At 36.9% G+C, this 21755-nt stretch overlaps 1 protein-coding gene across 3 annotated transcripts in view; it reads left to right on the top strand.

The window, feature by feature from the left end:
* Window positions 1–21755, top strand: part of LOC124594844 (spindle and kinetochore-associated protein 1-like) — a 90988-nt gene that overhangs the window by 26806 nt on the left and 42427 nt on the right. For 2 of the 3 annotated variants that reach the window (XM_047133301.1, XM_047133300.1), the window contains exon 2: window positions 9633–9850. In XM_047133301.1, the coding sequence (XP_046989257.1) occupies window positions 9644–9850 (207 nt within the window). In that variant the 5' untranslated portion in view covers window positions 9633–9643. Of the gene's footprint in view, window positions 1–457; window positions 522–9632; window positions 9851–21755 lie in introns of those variants that run through there. The other variant, XM_047133299.1, reaches the window with a different exon arrangement.

Consider the following 21755-nt stretch of genomic DNA (forward strand, 5'->3'; position numbering starts at 1 on the left):
TCCTATGCTCTGAATATCCGCTGTCATCTGCTGGCGAGATCACGTGACATGAGCTTTGACTGGCATACAAAAGCCCATCGCAATCTCGATTTCAATGATTCGGAAAGTAACATGCGGTGTTTGGTGGAATTCCAATTTATATTTTCATAATACGAAAATACATGTTGCTGCACATCAAAGATATTTCCAAAACATGTATTTTTCCCTGAATTTAGTTTTCTAAAGTGCTGGGAAATTCTACGCCCATGTATAAAACCACAACCATTCAAAGGATTGATAAGGGAAAATATACTGTCACTTAAAACGGAAGAAGCGTGTTTTCACCCAAAAGTCTATTTTTAACCGGGAAATCCGGGAAAAATCCGAGAATTTTTTTTTCCTTGTCCGCTTATACACCCTGGTTAGTGTTCTTGGAAGAGAGCTGTCGCGGTGACGTGGCTCTGTTGCTGTACCCACATACTGATTACCGTAGATGGAAAAAATAGAGATTCGAGCAGTGATACAGTACTTCGTAAAGAAAGGTATGAAATCAAAGGACATTCATGCTAAAAAGGGTGTATCACATTTTAACTGAAGAATTAGAAATGAAAAAATTATCTGCAAGATGGGTACCATGACTCTCGATGCTGGATCAAAAGAGCTTGAGAATCGACATATGGGAACAATGTTTGGCCCGTTTTAGGGGAAACGAACAAATTTTTTTCGCTGGTTTGTGACCACGGATGAAACTTGAGTGTACTACTATACCCCAGTGACAAAACAGTCAAACCAGTGGAAACATGCTGATTCTCCACCACCAAAAAACTGCAATGACAATTCCTTCGGTGGGAAAGGTCATGGCATCAGTGTTCTGGGATGCAAAGGTGATTCTGTTTGTAGATTATCTCCCCACTGGGCAAACAGTTACTGGAGAATACTATTCTAACCTCCAGCACAAATTGCAACAAAAGATAAGCGAAAAGGCCATATTTAGCAAGGAAGAAAGTCATCTTCCATCAAGACAATGTGCGCCCATACACATGCCATCGCCATGGCAAAATTATGCAAACTAAGATATGAATTGTTGCCACACCCACCCTTTTCACCTGGTATGGGTCTGTCAGTCTTCTCTCTCTTCCCAAAAATTTTACTTGGTAGACGAAGATTGACTTCAAATGAAGAATTGATAGTTGGAGTTGACAACTATTTTGCAAGCCTGGAGGAAACTCATTTTTGAGATGGTATCAAGGCACTGGAACATCGTTCGACCAAGTGCATTAGTCTACAGGGAGACTACATTGAAAAATAAAAATAAGTTTCAGTGATGTAAGTACTTTTTTATATTCCGCTGATAACTTTTGAAACCACCCTCGCATGTCCAGGGTGGGGCAAATAAAGTGGTCTGCAGAACAGAGTCCAGGGTACTAAGAAACACTGCAGGGAAAATGAAAGACATGACTAACCTGACTATAGCAGGTGTTGAAAGTGACCATCATTCATCTCTTCGCAATTTTGTGCCCTGGTCAGCAAGTTGTTAAAGGTGAGTCGAAGCTGGACTGGTGGAATTGCTGCAATCTCATCCAAAATATTTTTCCACAATTCTTGAAGACTATGATTGTCGTTGCGATACTCCTTAGACTTTAAGATCTCCACACATAAAGTAATCGCACACTGACAGATCCGGTTACTAGGCTGGCCAGCAAGGGCCAGAGCCACACTGCAGTTCCAGGTGGAGTACTCGTCCCCATAATCGACATGGTATGCCGATCTCTTGTGACAGGCATTGGGTTGATTTGGTTGGTTGATTTGGTATCTGAACATTACAGGTCTGTTTTTCCTACTCATTTGCATTAACATTTTTCTACATTTAGAGCTAGCTGCCATTTGTGAGACCAACTAGAAATTTTGTCTAAGTCACCTGGTATCCTCCTACAGTCACTGAACTTTGATACCTTCCCATACACCACAGCACCATCAGCAAACAACTGTAGCTTGCTGCCCACTTTGTCCGCACCAAATTGTTTATTTGTATGGAGAATAATAATGGTCCTATCACACTTCCGCGGGGCACTCCTGGCAGTACTCGTCACTGATGAACACTTGACGTCTAAGACAACATATTTGGTTCTGTAACTTGCGAAGTCTTTGAGGCACTCACATATCTACATACTTATTCCATATGCTCGTATCGTCTTTGACAGCCAGCAATGGTGCACTGTGTCAATAGCTTTCTGGAAATCTATAAATACGGAATCTGCCTGTTACCCTTTATCCATTGTTTGCAGTATATCATGTGAGAAAAGGGAAAGCTCGAGTTTCACATGAGTGTTTCTTTCTGAAACCTTGCTGATTGGCATATGTAAGATTCTAGGTCTCAAGAAAATTTGTTACATTCGAACTAAGAATGTGTTCAAGGATTCTGCAGCAAACTGATGTTAGAAATATTGGTCTGTAAGTTTGCGGGTCCATTCTTTCGCCCTTCTTATCTGCAGGAGTCACCAGTGCTTCTTTATTCTCGCTTGGGACTGTGCACTGGTGAGAGATTTGCGATAAATGCACGCTAGGTAAGGGGCCAATGCTGTAGAGTATTCTCTGAAAAACCGAATTGGGATTCTACCCAGTTCTGGTGAATTTGTTTTCAACTCTTTCAGTTGTTTCTATACACCAGGGATGCCTGTTACTATGTTGCCTATACAGGAGTCAGTTCAGTGGTCAAATGATGGCATGTTTGTACGATTCTCCTGTGTGAAGGATTCTTAAATGTGAAATTTAAAACTTCAGCTTTTGTTTTACTCTCTGCACCTGCCACACTGGACTGGTCAATGAGTTTCTGGATGGAAGCATTATACCCACTTATCAATTTTATGTAGGACCAGAGTTTTCTCTGGTTCTCTGCCAGATCTTTTGCTAACGTACGACAGTGGTAGTTGTAAGCTTCGTGCATAGATCTTTCCACAGACTTAGGAATCTCTACTAATCTTTGCTTGTCGTCATTTGTGCATTCTCTTTTGAACTGAGAGTGCAACAGCCTCTGGTTCTCACCATTTTCCAAATCTTGTTATTAAACTATGGTCGGTCTTTTTGGCCCTGAACCTTTTATATTGATTCAGTCAAAATTTGAGAGAAAGATAAATTTAACAGTGTGCAGTCTGATAACATTTATGAACAAGTTGTACCACCCATTTTATAACAGTATTTTTTTCACTAAGTGACAGGAACTATGTAGCAATATTCATAAACTGAGTGAGCTAATATGCTATTAATGTATAGGTGTTTTAGAGTGTTTTTATAGCTTAATTTGAAATAGGGTGCAAATAATTAAGAGAACCCAGTACTTGGGCACTGGCACAACGAATATTACCTTTTAATGCATCAGTTATTTGCTTAATTTTTGATAATTCCTGAATACCCATTTAGGACAGTGTGTGTTCATCAAACATGAATTTGTCATATTGCAAGCTCCTAAATTCATTCTGTTGATTCAACAGCCTTTCTCTAAGTTGAAATCTGTACTCAGCAAGTTGCCTTAGGTGTGTGGTGGAAGGTACTTCTGATACGTTGTCTTTTTGCTCCAAACCTTGTTCACCCATGAAATGTGTGTGGAAGGTAATAGTCGGTAAACTTCTGTATGAGCTCTAATTTCTCTGATTTCCTCATTGTAGTTATTTGATAAGACCTATGGGAGAAAAAAATGTTGCCAGACTCTTTGGAAGGTACACTCTTGGAATATCAACAGTAAACCTCTCTGTGATGCAAAAATTCCTCACTTGTAGCATCCCCTTGAGACTCTTATCTCAACTAAATGATCTTGCGATGAAACACACTGCTCTTCATTGCATCATTTTGATCTCTTCTATTAGTCACACTTGGTAAGGGTGTCTGACAGATAAACAAGACTCAAAAATCACCCAAACAAGTGTTTCATAAGCAATTTCTTTCATTGATCAATTATATTGCGTTAAGAGGGTTCCAGTAAATCTCCGCGTGGCACCTGCTTTTCTTACAGTTAGTTTTATATGGTAATTTCTATTTAGGTCACTTGTAGATGGCTTCTCAAAGATATTTACGGTAGTTACTGTTTAGATTGGTCTGTAGCCAATAGCGCAATTGAACAGCAGAGGATTTCATCGCCTACTTATGTGTAGTATTTTATATTCATTTGCATTCAAAGTAAACTGCCAGTGCCTGCACCAATCATCAATCTTCTACAAATATTCCTGCGTTTCACTAGTTATCTGGCAGTGTTGCCTTTTTATAGACAACTGCATTGTCTGCAAACAATCTTATGGAGATTCTGATATTATCCACCATATCATTTATATATACTGTTAACAGATACTCCTTAAATTAGCTTTATGTCTGTTGCTTTTGTTCTGTTAGGAGTGACACACACAGTTCTGTCTACAGTAAAGTCATGAATCGAAACAGAAATCCGGTCCGATATTCGGTGAGATCTTAATTTATTCATCAAATGACAGTGCAAAGCTGAACCAGTATGAAAGACTTTCCTGAAGTCAACGAACATGGCATCACCCTGTGTACCATTGTCTATATAAGTGCCATTTTGGTGTTCATGTGATGATTGAAAACACGAATTGTCTTAAGATTTTCTGTGGTGAAACAGTTTGAGAAGACTGACACTTCAGTATTTCAGCCTAGCTCTCTCATCTTACATTTCTGTGCCAGTATTCTGAAATGTCCTGGGTGTTTTTAGTCCCTTTAGTTGTCAAAATTTTGCTATGAAATTCATTTAACAATTCTCACTTTGCTCTCTTTGTGCTCATATTTACTTTGTTTAGCTTTTGTTTGTCAGAAAGGCTTTGACTTTGGTGAAATCTGTGATAAAGCTCTCTACTCTTGTAGCAACTTTCTGACATGGCTATTAAACTATGTGGGTCTCTGAGCCCATAAAACCTTGCTCACTACATACTGGTCTGTGACATATTGAACCACACTTTTGAATTTTATCCATTTTTCCCACATCTTCATCTTCAGACCTGAATATTTGATGTTGATTACTCAGATACTGTGCAATTTGTATCCTATTGCTCATGCTAAGCAAAAACATTTTCCAACCTTTCTTAGCATGCCTTATGATGATTGTAGGTACTGATGCTATCACAACATTATCATCATAAATGCCATCCTCTTTGTTAACTGGTTCAAAATGTTTGTGTCTTTTTGTTGCTAGGAGGTCGAAAACATTACCGTCACAAATCTGTTCACATAATTATCTGCTGAAAGTAATTTTCAGACAAGACATTCATAATATCTCACATAAAGCACTGTCACTAACACCAGTTTAGATTGCATGAGTCTTTTTCTATAGCTGTCAAATTGAAGTCTCCCTCTATTGTCACAAGAAGACCAGGAAATTTATTCACCACATTCTGCAAGTTCTGTGCTCAGTCACTACACCTCCTGAGGCAAATGGCCTATAATAGCATGTGATATCATGTTTGACCCAGATTATTTCACATTCAGGACCACTAATAACCTCAATAGATATCATTAAATTTTTTAAAACAATAAATATGCGTCCATCACTGGCATCTGACGTTTTCTTAGTATAGTAGCAAACCATAAAAAATTTGGAATGAAGCAACAGTATGAAATTTGATAGAATGCTGCTTACCACAGGGGATGTTTTGAGTCCCACACAGGCATGTTAAAAATCGTATGTTAGATATTATAAGTTATCCTCCTTCAGATGTAGAAAAATAAACTCACATGTGCATACATGCACAGCTCGCACACATGGCCTCCACAGACTTCTTTTAGTGTGTTAACTGAGTGGTGTAGTGCAGTAGTTGGCACACTGGACTTGCATTCAGGTCGGTGATAGTTCAAACCTGCATCCTGCCGTACTAATTTAGGTTTTCCATGATTTCCCTAAATCGCTTAAGGGAAATGCCCAGATGTTTGCTTTGAAAGGGCATGGCTGGTTTCCTTCTGCTTCCTTCCCTAAACTGAGCTTGTAGTCAGTCTGTAATGACCTCATTGTCTCGGGACATTACGCACTAATCTCCTCCTCCTCCTTACAATATACCTGCCTTCCACTCACTGCCTCCCCTATGTGGTAAGTAGCAATCTATCCTATTTTATATTGTTGCTATCCTTGCTTCATGTGGAGATGCAAGACGCTGATGTAAAAATGAATCCTGAAGTAATAAATGTGCTGAGGAGATCAGTAATAGTGGAATAATAATAATAATAATAATAATAATAATAATAATAATAATAATAATAATAATAATAATAATATGATGATGATGATGATGATGATGATGATGATGATGATGATGATCACTTGCGAGTGAATGAGGATGAAATGATGATGAAAGACACACAACACCCAGTCATCTCGAGGCAGAGAAAATCCCCGACCCCGCCGGGAATTGAACCCGGGATCCCATGTGCTGGAAGCGAGAACGCTACCGCAAGATCACGAGCCGCGGACAATAGTGGAATAAATAACTCTCATTAAATTTCAGTCCCTGGGACAGTCATACATTCAAATCTCTTCAGCTTCTTCAGGCATATGTGGAGCTCTGCCTGAGTGGAAAGTGCTTCATTATCTAAACTGGGTAAGGATGAATACTTAATATCAGTTTTAACAAAATTGCAGTGATGTAGTTGGGCAACTTGCTAGTATTAATACCTACTCTGTGAAGATTGTAAGAGGACAGTCCATCTGGTGCTTTGATACAGCATGACTAATAGTAACTGAGCACATGAAGCGAATCAGCGTCTTCTTGCCATTAGAAAGTAGTTTTAATGAGATATCATCATTTTGTACTTAGAAAATATTGCTAAATGGATTTATATAATCTAATGAGTGACTGGGAGTGGGACACTCTTAATTATATCTGATGCTTCCCATGGGTGCCACCAGATCCATGAAGTTGGATTTATTTTTTTTTATTTTTAGTATACCTGCTTGAGAAAGTCATTGACAGTTGAGCATGGACAAGGGTGGTGGTGATAATTCTCCATAAGCAGCATGCGCAGTATGACTTTGATAATAACAGTTGTCTTCTACCAGCTGCTTATGTATAGTATTTAATTAATTAATCAAACTGATATATGGTGTAAATTGTAAAAATTTAGGTTTTTTGACTTCATATTCATGGAGAATATTAACTGATTGGTACATTCATACCTAATTATAGCAGTACTCAAGACACTCAACAGATAAGTTCTTCAGTTGTTGCAAATGAGAGAGACTTAAATTTCCCATTCTTAGAAGCCCTAAAACAGTCCATGGGGGGAAGTCATTTATTTGGTAAGTTAGCAGTGAGGAAATTGTAAATGTTAAAGGAGCTTGCATTCAGGAATTGTGCCAAAGTTTGCAACAGCTCATTTTTACTGTGATGTAGGTTTCTCACAGTGTGAGGAGCAAGAAGAGATCTGTTGCATTGGCCTGACGATCTTCAGATTTCAGTAGTGTTACTCATCATTTATTCTTGAACTTTTAAAAAACAGGCGAGTATGGGCAATGAGACATTAATATTTTTTTTCCTCCCTGGCAAATAATCAGTCCTTCGACATGTTGCGCGACACGTAGCATTGTCGTGATATAGAACACTTGTACATTTTCAGCAGTGTCGCCTGACGTTATTGATGACTTGTTTATATCTTTCAGCATTAACAAGTTCTTTGGTACTCTAAAGGAACAGTCACGACATTTTCAGTGTGACCAAAGTCATTCTCTTGGAAGTGCTTTCAGAACAAACTGCATTTATTGTTTGCAGTTAATTTTGGAGCAACCAAACAGTTTAATGTGAATTCTGAACTCAGCATTTTTCACTTTCCCGGAGGTGAAAGGAGTGAAAAGAGACAGATAAAAATCTCCCCCAATCAGGGAACAACCTGAGGCCTGTGGATCTGTAGTTGGCACTGTACCATTCAGCCATAAAGCAAGATGATTACCACACAGAAAATTATTTGTTCTAGAATGTAGGATGACAGTTTCCATTTACAGTACTTTCAGAAATTTATTATGATTGAGCTGACTTTGTGATTACCCAACAAGACCCTTGCTCATCCCTTCAACTGCTTTTTTGTAGAATATCAGTAAATATGTCGGAAACATGTATTTCTTGACCCAGATTCCCTTTTAAAGCACAAGAGAACACACTGACTGCATTATAGGCAATGATACCTTGCTATGTGATGCTTGCCAGTGACATTTGGTCTTTTGTTTTAATTTAGCCTAAAATTATTTCTTTTTATTGTCCTGTTCTTAGTAATACATAAGATAATTTGAAAAATTATTCATTTTTATCTACAGAATATATATTGTGTAAATGTATCTAAATAGGAAGATTCTTTATGCTGGAACAGGAGTTTCTATGTGGGAAGTGTACATACAGTAGAACCCCTCTAATACGTCACCTTCGGGACCGAGACCATGGTCGGAAAGAGAAAAAGGTCGGATTATCCGAAAAATCTAATATTTATTGCAAAAAATATAAAAGACATTTAGTACAAAAAATTAAACGATATAAGAACTAAAAGATGTCTACAGTAATATAAAAAGATGTTTTTTACACAGTGTTAAAACAGTATATTAACTAAAAAATGTCTACACACACTATAATATGTATTGGTTTTAAAAGGAAAAACGACAAACAAATTACAATACTGTACTGTACATAATAATGTATGAACGGTATATACTGTAAACTAAAAAGTCTTTGTAGCACTGTATATAAAAATAAACTAATGTATGTATAAACTAAGAAATGATTATACTGTATGCATTGTTTTTACAGTAAAAACGAAAAAAAGTTACTTGGAAAAAAAGTCGGGGATACATTTTTGACGAGTTTTCCAAGGATCAATCCAGCCTTCACTGGCAGCAAATTTTCTTTCGGCTTCCAGTTTTTTGTGCAAAACTATCGCTTTTTCTTTGAGAATTGGCCCGGATATGGGAGTACCTTTCCTTCTTTCTTGACAAAACCACATCCACAATGCGTTGTCAAGCAGCTCAAGTTTAGGCTTTTTTAATGTTTTGCGATTCTTCAGAGTGTTTTCACCATCAATTGTAACTGTATAGGAGTCAGTGCCTTTCCGATCCTTCCTCCAATCCTTAATTGTCGTAACACCTATATTCAGTTTCTTTGCAATTCTTTGGAGCGAATTTCCTTCGTCCAGTCTTTGTAGCAATGCTAATTTTTCATTTAGTGAAAGAGTTACGTGTTTACGTTCGAATCCAGACATGTTGAAAAACAGACAACCATAAACACAGTGAATCTACAGTAATAAGTATGGTAGAGAACACGGAATAAAGCAAACACGAAGTTTTTTAATCCCAACAAAGGATAAAACTGCACAATAATGTACAGTATAACAATATGCACAGCGATAGACACGGCAACAATGGCCTGACAGGTGATCAGTCAGTGACAAGTTGGCACAGGCTCGCGAGCCTCAGCATGGTCGGACTAACTGGAGTGACGGACCATCCAAGGTCGGATTAGAGGGGTTCTACTATATAATTATTTTGCTCCAAATTTTTTGTAGTTAGTCTCTGTTTTTAAGACTCCAATATGCTAGTGGCAGTTACTACAATATATTTGCTAACACTTAATTGCTGACTACTCTACCTATATTTGCCTTGTAGGTTTACAGTGTTTCTTTCATTTAAGGTGCAGCACCAATGTCTGCTCTATTATTATCTGAACTCTCTTATTTGGAGGAAAGAATAGACAGATGTTTGGGAATGGTGGAAATTTTAGGTGGTGTAAATGATAACGTGGTAAAACGTTGTGGTGTTTTGAGCTCTGAACTAAATTTATGTCAGAAATATGTGGAAGAATTACATACACTTCTGTTTAAGTACTCGTCAGAAATTGAGAAAACCGAGGTATGTATGAACAAAATACATGTACAGAAAATAGAGTAAGATATTAGACTACTACAAGGGATAGTAATAATGTTTTAATTATTACCTTGAGCAAATAAAGCTTTGTAATATTTTGTTTCTTTGCAGGTACACATCTGCAGTTCTGCTACAAAATGAAATCGCTGCACCACAGTACTACAGCATGCCATGAGAGGAGGCAAAACAAAATGGGGCAACTCATTGATAAAATGAAATATTGTGCTGTGATTAGTTTACGGCAGCAGCAGCAGCAGCAGCAGTGTTACAGGTCACCCAAATGGGCGCAGAAAGCATCTGAATTAGCCTGACAAAGCTGCAACGTTTCTGCTGCTGCTGAAAATGAATTGCTCCACAATACTCCAGCTAATCAATGGGTTGCACCATTGTTTTTCTTTTTTTAATACTCCATTGGTTTACTGTAGTACTATAAACTGCAAACGTGTGCCTACAAACATAAAAAAAATTAATTATATTACTTGGTTTCTAAGGTGATAATAAAAACTTTTGCTACACATTCCAATATACAGTCAAACCTCCATATAACAATTACCAATACAATGATGAACCTGGGTACAGCAATAATTTTATATAGCCCCAACTGATTTCCTATATGTGCTATGTTAATTACTTCTCATTACAATGATGAAGTAAATTTAACAACACCCTGTTATAACCAAGACATAATTTCGAGAAATTTACTATTCCCCACTTCTGAGAAGCTCACTCTACCGGTAGGAATTGTTTATTTAGCGCCTAGATTTTCGGCGCTTTATTTCCGGAAGCTTCGCTATATATTGCAGTAGTTTCGTTGGGCTCATACACAGGTTATGTCCATTATTTTTGGAGTCTGTGAATGTTTTTAATTGATGTAAATGCTTTGGACTAAGCTAAGATTTGGACAATGGCTAGAACTCTAATACAAATGTGGTTGGAGACAAAAATTGAGGTTTTCAAAGGCATTGATAAAGGAATGAAACAAGTAGACATGGTGAGGAAGTATGGACTTGAACAATCAGTGTTGGCTACATTCCTTAAAAAACTAAAAGAAATTAAAGAAGTTTTGTAGGTGGAAAATTTAGAGTGATCTAGAGATTAACTCAGCTGTTACTGGTAAAACCATAGATGCTTCAGTATGTGATGTTCACCTGCTTTATTTCATTGTTGATTATCCGTGGTGTCGACTTTCTGCGTTGTGATAATGGCTGAAAAATGGAGGGGGTGGAAGTTCAATACTGACTACTTTAAATTATGTAGCCGACAGGTGCACATTTGCGTTTCACAGTTATTTACTTTCACTGTTCACAACCCCCCAGTAACACACAGCTATATGGCCAGTACGCTATTGTTTAACTTTAGGTAAGCCTCATTAATAGCTTGCAGGTAAACATTAACATACTATTACAATAGTTTACTATTGAACATCTAGGAGCAGTAAAAACCTAACCACACACTTCACAAGTCTTGTAGAATACTACGGTTCATATTGAACAGACACTGTCATTGTTTTAGCACATTGCCAAATTGTGTTAAACTTTTTTCGCAGTTGAGTTGATGCATTGTTGTTGTTGTTATAACTAACACAGGTTTCTTGTCTGAAACTCGGCTGTGGACTGACTCGAGCCCAAAAATCAGGCCCTTCTATATCTTCACAATAATAGGCACTGAAACTATACATTGTGTGATGTTTAATTTACAAAAATTACAATTGCAACTTAACTCATTCAGTTAATTGCATATATAGAAAAATTCTGTCTTTTTAACAGTTTCTTCTACTATGTGTTAGGCCTAATTATTTGTTTGTCATGAATTTAACAGATATAATTATGCAAACAATACTTTTTACAAAATGGGTAATTACTTCGGAATTAAGAGCTGGCTTTGCTCAAATGTTTTCGAATAGAACCAAATAGATGTTTTAAGAATACTATTAGTTGTTCCTCCAAATGTTTATAATTAGTACACAATTTATATTTGTTTATAAGTGGGCAATAGAATTTAACTTAAGAGACAATTACTGATTTCACCCTATAATGAAAGTATTAACTAGGAATAGTTGAAATAAATTAGAAAATCAATTACATACATAAAACTAAGCACAAAATTAGATATGATGATACATGTTTTAAAACTGAGGGCCAACCTTTTTCTTTTATGAAAATGCACATACATGTTAATGGTAATTAGTTATAAATGGGGAAAAAAATAATTTAAGGAGGCAGATGGCAAAACAAGAGGGGAAGTAAAAAGATCCCAGCTTGCTTTGTCACATCACCCCCTCATTGGATTGACAAGATAGATATTGCAAATAGCTACCTGGGCAGTTCAATGACCACAAGTGACTTCAGAACAGTGGGTTTAACTATCTACACACAAAAAAGTATTACATATCAAAATATTATCAAAACTGCAGTACAGATTCTTTTTCAAATTTCTACTTATTTGAACTGGCCATACGAAAATCCTCATACAAAATATTTACATAAAGTGTATTGTACAATGGCACAAAATATCTACACTTTTAATAAAATTTAGGGATCTTCATCATAAGTGATTTCCTTCTTGGGTAAACAAGGATTACATTGTAAGGTACATATCATTTTAGGCAAGTCCTTTCTTTTTTTAAAAAAAATAAATCCTCTTGGCTTGCAAAAAGTTAAATTACACTGCACATTGTAGTTCACTTTTTAGACAGAAAATTTCACTTGTTCGATGTTCAGTATTTTTCACAAGCACTTCCACACTTTTAATGAGCTTTTACACATTGTCTCACCAAGTTGTCCACATCTTCAACAGGTCCATGTGGCAGTTAGTAAGGAAATGCACTGCTATCAGTTCCCTTGGAGGTGGTTCTCCTCCGCCACGGTACATGAAAAAATAAGACATAATACCCTACTTTAGTACACTCACTTTTACTTCTAAATATAAGGAAAAAATTGTTCCGCACTAAAAATGATAGTAATTACTTTTCAAAAAAATACATTACATAGTTCTCATAACATTAATTAGCACTAAAATTGAAAGACTTTCTTTCTCATTTGCAAAATATCACCTTAATGTCTAAAATATGTACATTACCTCTAGTAAAATCTCAAGATGTGCAGTAGCATAGATTTACTAATCATTACATTATGAAAAAAGGAAGAATGTCACTATTATATAACTTAATTACTACTCGAATCAAAATTAAGGGGATGGAAGTTGTACCAAATCATTGCCCCACTTCTCTACTCAACTCTGAGCACTACTCTTTCAACCAGACAAAATGTTACCAAATAGTTGACCTGTCAGAATATTCACATCACTCTAGCACCACAGTTATCAGTTAATCAGCAAAATTACTTTTCTTCATTCCAGTATTACCAGTTTAAGCTGTTAATTCCTCAGAACACAAATAGTTTTCAGATCACCTATAGAGCCAATAATGCAGCATTATATGACTTTTACATCACTAAAATATTGCTCTTTCTGTTAAGCTCTCATTCCCAGCTGCAGTGTCATGAATTGCATAATATATACAGTATGCATTGTTGCCTAGTTCAGAAATAGATCATCAATACAGTTACACTACATTTGTTTGTATACATATATCTTTTTCATTAATCATGTCTGTCAGCTCCATTATTTTACTTACCTTTCTTACCTCATTATTAGCTAGTGGAGTGGATTCTCAAAAAAATATCCCTACTACAGAGACAGGCTCACTAACCATTGAGACCCTAACATTATTCATTATTTTATTATTTCATTATTACTTCATTAACTAATACACACCTGCTCTGCTTCTCCAATGCAAAATTGATTCTACTGGAAAACACTCCACACTAACATCCTTATCACTTAGAAAAACTATTATTTCACTGTAGTTATCAAATTGCTTGAGATTGTAGCCTGAAATACAAATCTCGCTTATACATTCAACACATTACTTCAGGCAAAGGCTGTACCATGACATACTTCTATGGGTAGATAGTTATCTCCATATATTGACTGCACTGAATACAAACACGTTTATTATACCACAATTAATATTAATACCTAGTATTCAAGATGGTTTATACTGCATGTTGCCGCTGCTGTTGCACCCATGAGCTGATTACTTCAGATGTTAATTATCCTCCACATATGCTGATACCTTTAATTTTCAGTTTACGATACCTCTTTGTTTGAGAGAAATTCTTTAACCATGGTGTCAGTTTACTTTCTTCCATCCTCTTATGATTCTATTACACACAACACTGCAGAAACTTTTTCTAACATTTCCGTATACTAAAGTATCCTACTGTACACAATCACATGAAAGTAGAAGATAGAATAATTCTGATTAACTTATAAACTACAGCTAGGATAAGAGAAGACTTTGACTACCTCAGGAAACATGAAAAATGAGACAGACACCTGGGGTAAGCATTATTGCCACATAATGAATCCAACACAGCATGTTGAAGCCCCTACTTCCTTGTAGGTCTTACTTCTGGTTCAACACACACTCCATTTTCGTAACAAATTCAATATTACCCAAGCTTAGAAATGTTTTAACTTGTCGTGGATCAACATTCAAACATCTAATTGGTGATACATAGGGTTTCAGGTCAATAATATTCTTTAATCCAAATACCCTGTTAGTCTTTGTGTAAGCCAGTTCATAAGAGTTGTCATGGGCAATGTGTACCACTCTGAAAGGACCATGAGACACGCAAAAACTCCTTAATATCATCATTTACTTTGCTAGATTTTTCTTTGGTTTTAACGAGGACAAAATCACCTATTCTGAAACTGGTCGGATTCACTCCTTTGTCATGCCTTCTCTTTCTTCCTGCTGCTTTCTTTTTCATCATCTCTTTTGTCAATCTGATCTTTTTATCCTGTGCTATTTCAGTTACCTGAGAGAAATCCACTTTTTCTCCGTAGATGTTGCTGTGTCTCTTGTTGAACATAAGCGCCTGTTAATTTGTTCCATAAGTTGTTGATAATGTTTTCAAAATGTCTAATGTGACACGCCCAAGCAGTGTGTTTTTTACTGCAATAAGTCCTGGAGAGTCTATTAAACTCCTTTATAACCCTTTCACTCATGTTACCTTGTGGAAAATAGATAGAAATCTTTGTGTGTTTTATCTTGTGTATTGCCGCACAGTGTTCAAACCTCTCTGAAACAAATCGTGGACCATTGTCATAAAAAGTGATTTTGGTACTCAATTATAGTACTAGTATTTGCCTTTTTAATTGGATACAGATTTACATATTTTGAGAATGTGTCCAAAACAACGAAAATATATTTACAACCTCCTGTAGATACAGGCAATGCTCCTATATTGTCAACTGTTATAAGCTGTTTAGGTTCGCTAGGAAGGACAGAATGCATTAAGACTTTTGATGACACACCAGTTGTCTTTAATCTCTGACATTTATCACACCTTTCTAGTCTCTGCTTAACCCTTCTCCACAAGTTGTTAAATATTACTGTCTCCTATATCTTAGCTACTGTTTTCCTGGTCCCGTAATTTCCATAACTCTCATACAAGTAGTCAATAAATTTATGAATATGTTGGTCAGGAAAGCATAACTTCCAGTCCTGATCATTCAAATTTTTTCTCCTAAACACCACCACACCCCTTTATGCATAGTATAGTACTGCTTCACCTTTGGTATGTTGTCTGAATTGTAATACTGCTTAACCAACCTTAAATTTGGCTTCTCATTCTGCTTCCTTCTCATTTGCATGCAAATTTTCCTAATAAGCTTCTCATCCTTCACTCTCAGCAAAGAAAGCAACCATACTACTTCTTCATAGTTCTCACTACTGCCAGTATCCTTCTTCCCTGCTGGTATCCTAGATAATGCATCAGCCACAATATTGTCTTTTTCTTTTAAATGCCTTACCTCCAAATCAAATTCTTGCACATACAGCACCCACCTAGTTAACCTGGTGTGTTTAAGCCTGCACTTCCGACGGTAACTCAAAGCCTTATGATCTTTATATGCTACAGTCTTATGTCCAAGCAAGTAGCACTCAAATTTTTGAAATCCAAAAATAATTGCCAATGCCTCTAATTCTGAAATGTAATAGTTCTTTTCATGTTGCTGTAATGTTCTACTAGGAAAAGCAATAGTTTTGTGTTCAACCCCGATCTCAGTAGGTACTAATTGGAAAATTTCTACACCCAAACCACAAAAACTTGCATCAGTACTCACACAGAAAGACAGTGAAAAATTTGGATGTCCTAACATTTTACTATTTACTAATTCTGTTTTCAAACTCTGAAATGCCTATTCACACACCTCTGTCGAAGTCCGCACCACGTTCGTTTTCAACACATTACCAAGGCAAGAACAGTTAAATGACTAATCTGATACGAACTTTCGGTAGAAGCCAAACAAGCCAGACTTAGCTTTAAGGTCCTTCTTGTTCTTTGGGGGTGGGAAATCCGCAGTAGCAGTGAGCTTTTCTGTATCAAGCTGTATATCTTCCTCGTTAATCCTGTGACCCAGAAATGAAATTTTCTTCTTTACAAATTCAGATTTATTTAATTTGTTTCGTGCCTCCCCTATACACAGCTATCAATACTTCATTCAGAATCTTAGTGTTTGAACCATTCTGCATTCACTACTAGGACATTATCTACGTAGACCGTTATTTTGTTGTTTAATATCTCACCTAGCACCTTGTCAATAGCTCTGATAAAAAAAAAACCACACACACACACACACACACACACACACACACACACACACACATTCAGACCAAATGGCACAACACAGCATTGGTAACACTTATCTTCACGTAAAAATGCTGTACATGGCCTAGATGATATTCCAATAGCCACGAGTCACATTAAAAGAAGTCAGAAATTTACATCCATGGAACTTCTGCAAAATTTCATCTACGTTAGCTGGTCTGTCACTCTCCCCTATTACAGTTTCATTCAACTTCTTGGCATCCAGAACCAACCTGACACCACCGTTCTTCTTTACAACCACAAGTGGGTTATTATAACTGCTGGTTGAACTTACAATAATCCCCCATGAGACAATCTTTTGGATTTCTTTTCTCACTGCTTCCTTTTTTAAAAATGGAGTAATATAAGGTTTCTTGAAAAATGGTTCATGATCCTTAAACTTTAATTTGCATTCAAAATCTTTTACCAAACCTTGCCTGTCTGAAAATGCCTCAGGAGAATACGTTTTAATTCTTCCCTCGGACTATTTGTAATACCCTCAATATCCTCAACTTGCTTTATTATTTCCGACCTTACCCTCTCCTCCTCTTTTTCCTCAGTAACCTGCTCAGTGGTCAAAACTCTTAATGGCAAATCTAATTGTTTGCACACACTTGTCCATATCTTCCAAAAATAATACTTCATACCTACTTCCATTGTACTTAAAAACTAAACTTACCACTAGCAAAATCAATATTTACACACCATTTTCACAATAAATTAGTTCCAAATATTACGTCAATGCTGAGATTTTGTATCACCAAGAAATTGCACTGCAACAGCTGTCCTGCCAATTCCACAGTTAATAGTACCTCTTGTTTCACCCTCTTTGAGAGGGTACTAGTAACACCAATAATTTTTATTCCAAGAACATGAATCACTACTATACCCTCTGTGTTCTTAATAGATTCAAAAAATGCGTATGAAATACCATTCAGATCATTCCCACTGTCCAGTAAACACTTAACATTTATCCCTTGTACCCTTGCTGTTATTACAGGGTGTCACACTTCCTTTTTACTTACCTTGTGATCTTCTTCATACAACAAATCCTCATTAATCCTTTCCTTGGAAAATCTATCATCTTGATTACCAAAATGATTATCAGACAGTCAGATGCCAGATAGCATGGTCCTCTTCCTCATTACCTCTCTCAAACTCAAACTCTTCATTAGGCATAATATTATCCTCCTTTATTCTTTCTTAACACATTGCCATCATTATCAACTATAAATTCAAATACCTTGTCCTCATCACTACTCGATTTGTCACTGTTGTTATTATTACTACTACTGTCAGAATCAGACCCACTGTCACTTTCATTACCCTCAAATACTTGGCTAATTAGTTGATCCTTGTTTCCAGTATTAGACCACAAAGCAAAACACCTGCCTTCTTTATGTTCTCTTAAAAAAATTTACATCCATTTTGACACTTTGGCTATCCTGAGTGACATCTACACACTATGTTTCATTACTATAAATTTATTATAGCAAGTTCATCCTTTCCTTTTATGGGATAAACATTGCTACCCACACCATCATCCGACATTTCACTAGAATTAGCAATTACACTCGACTTACTCTATCATTTACATTACTCTTACCTGTCATTACAGCACATTTATATGCAAGTGGCTCTTCATCACGACCTGCTCAAGTGCGAGCCAAAACTGGAGCATTTTCTAGTTTAAATTGTTTTATCCAAAATTAAAACAATCTGCTCCATTTCTTTTACTTGAATTTCTCCTACCATGAATTTGCCCATTCTGGCTATCCTACACCCAACTATTCCCTGAATTTCTTCTGTAATTAGTCCTGTTCATACTATTTACCTGAAATTCTATTCCTGATTGATTATTGGCATCAAAATTCCTCCTGCAATCTTCTACTGAGGGCTTCACCCTCTCCACTTTATCAACATAATTCAAGAAATCACTAATATTACCCCTAGGGGCAGGTACAAGCAATTATCTAGCTTTCTGAGACAACTTAATTTCTAAACCCACAGTTATTGATTCACTACCTAGGTCTTTGTCCAAATATTTCAGTTTGTTTGTCCAAATATTTCAGTTTGTTTGTCCAAAGCTGACAGAAACCTTTCACAGTGCCCTTCCTAGAGTCAAATCTCTCTTCTCTCCAAAATTCACTCAAAATTCTGTGCTGCTTCTCTTTGGACCAATATTTATCTAAAAATGCTTTCTTAAAGCTTTGCCATGAAGTACAGCTATCAGCTACCTGAGCTGCCCATCCATAAGCATCTCCTTTCAAAAAACTTCTCACAAATGACATTGTTTCTTTATCATTCCATGTTTCAGGCAAATAATTAAACTCCCTAATGAAATCCAGTGGATGCACTTCTCCATACGGTTCAAAATTATTAAATTTCTTACAACTAACAAATGAGGGACTGTTTGGGACACTACATACTCTATCTACACTTTAGATTTGTACCACTTCCATCTTTTTCCCCTTTTCAGCCAATTTTGAATCTACATTTTTATTTACTTTTACCAGTTTTTCCTCTATCATTTCTACATACTTGGTTTCTACCTTCATTTCAGAATCATTTTTAATCTGATCGATTTGGTTCTCAAGTTTAACCTGTTTTCAGCACAAAATTTACTGGCAGCTTTGACTTCGTCTTTACACTCTTTTTCAGAAGCCTCCACCTTCCAGCTATAGTGATCACAAAGTTTCTTTCTCTCTTCTACACATTTACTACTCATTAATGTTAATTTCTCATTAGTGTTATGTACTACTTTCTTTATCTTTCCATCACTATCTTTAGCTACTTCCTCAACCTTGTTATTTAATTCTGAAAGATTACAGCTGATTACCTGAATCCCCTTTTTAATTTCTTTCTTCAGTTCGTCCTTTAAGCTAGCCATGTTAGTTCTAATACTATCAGTTTTCTTTTCCATCCTATTGTTGTCTTCTTTCATACTGTTTTTCACCATATTAATGTCTTCCTTCTTACACATACTACTCATAATTTACCTTAACATCGCTTCCAGTCCTTCCAGTTTTTTGTGTGCTGTATACTTTTGCCCTTGCTGACTTTCGCTACAAGGTTCTTCCTTGATTTCATCCACTTCAGTATTGTTTTCATCCATTTCGCTCAGCTCACTGTACACTGTAGATGACACTTTTAGTATTTCATCTACGATAGGACTTTCATTTCCTTCATTCAAAGTTACATTCATGACTGATTTATAACCACTATCGTCTACAGAATCAGTCTCCTGTTCTCCCTTAACACTGTCTTGTTCATTAAGGCTACTCATTATGTATCACTTAATATAAAACTGCTTTTGCTATGAAATTACCTTATTCTTATTCACTTGTCTGCTGCTAGTGCTGCTGCTGCTGCAGTTTTCATCTCAATCCATCGTCTGCACAGTTGCTACAAGTTGTAATTCTCTTCGCGAGGTGTCTTGTTTGGATGTGTCTACCTGCATGCTGATTGGTTGCTCCTGTACTCAATGGCTGCTTCCATAGAACCTGCTCGCTGATTGGCTGCTGTCATACTGTGGCCATGAAACCCCGGCACTGATGGCTGTAGCATCTACTCCATTTAAATCACTGTAAACTGCCCGAGATCACAGTTACAGTTCGCAAGTCCTAGTTTATTGTGCCCACATAAAATAGTCCACACCCGGGGCACTATATGTGACATTTGCCTGCTTTATTTCATTGTTGATTGTCCTCACAAGGGAACCTCCCCATCGCACCCCCCTCAGATTTAGTTGTAAGTTGGCACAGTGGATAGGCCTTGAAAAACTGAACACAGATCAATCGAGAAAACAGGAAGAAGTTGTGTGGAACTATGAAAAAAATAAGCAAAATATACTAACAGAGTAGTCCATGTGCAACATAGGCAACTGATGTTGCTGTATAAGGACTGTATAAGCTCAGGAGCGCTGTGGTCCCGTGGTTAGCATGAGCAGCCGCGGTACGAGAGCTCCATGGTTCAAGTCTTCCCTCAAGCGAAATGTTTGCTTTCTTTATTTTCGCAACGTTATGGTCTGTCCGTTCGTTCATTGACATCTCTGTTCACTCTAATAAGTTTAGTGTCTGTGTTTTGCGACCGCACCACAAAATCGTGCGATTAGTAGACGAAAGGACGTGCCTCTCCAATGGGAACCGAAAACATTTGGTCGCAAGGTCATAGGTCAACTGATTCCTCCGCAGGAAAACACGTCTGATATATTCTATACGACACTCGTGACGGCATGTGCGTCACACGACAGGAATATTTTATCAACACACCTATCTTGTACACTTGGCGAATGGGTAAAAAGATTCTTCCGCCTTGCCCGATTTAGGTTTTCTTGTGGATATGATAATCACTCCCAAAAAAGTGATGAAAACATAAGAGTTTGTCACATAAACTGCAAAAAATGAATGCAACAGTTTCACAGTCGCACAGTTTTCCCTGTGCTCTGTCAAAACATATGTTTTTAACGTTTTCAAATTTTTCTGTGTGTAGACCGTCAAATCCTGCATATGTCCAAGCAAATCCGAACATGTCCTGGAATTTTGGAGAGCAAAGTTGATTATGTGTGAGTGCCTGAACTTTGATAATTGTCTGAAAATAAAAAAATTAAACTTTTCACTCGAGGGAAGCCTTGAACCAAGGACATCTCATTCCGCAGCTGCTCACGCTAACCGCAGGACCACGGTGCTCCTGACCTCACATTATCCTTGATGTTGCCTATCTTGCCCATAGACTACTCAGTTTGCATATTTTGCTTATTTTTTTCATAGTTCCACACAACTTCTTCCTGTTTTCTCGATTGATCTGTGTTCAGTTTTTCAAGGCCTATCCACTGTGCCAACTTATAACTAAATCTGAGGGGGGTGCAATGGGGAGGCTCCCTTGTCAGTGTCAACGTACTGCATTGTGATATTGGCTGAAAAATGGAGGGGGTGGAGTTTCAACACTGACTATTTTAAATTATGTAGCCGACAGGTGCACATTTGCGTTTCACAGTTATTTACTTTCACTGTTCACAACCACTCAGTAACACACAGTTATATGGCCAGTGCGCTATTGTTTAACTTTAGGTAAGCCTCATTAATAGTTTTCAGGCAAACATCAACATACTGCTACAATAATTTACTTTTGAACACCTACAAGCAGTAAAAACCTAACCACACATTTCACAGTTC

This window comes from Schistocerca americana, chromosome 2 (assembly GCF_021461395.2).
Source record: "Schistocerca americana isolate TAMUIC-IGC-003095 chromosome 2, iqSchAmer2.1, whole genome shotgun sequence".
Lineage (NCBI taxonomy): Eukaryota > Metazoa > Arthropoda > Insecta > Orthoptera > Acrididae > Schistocerca > Schistocerca americana.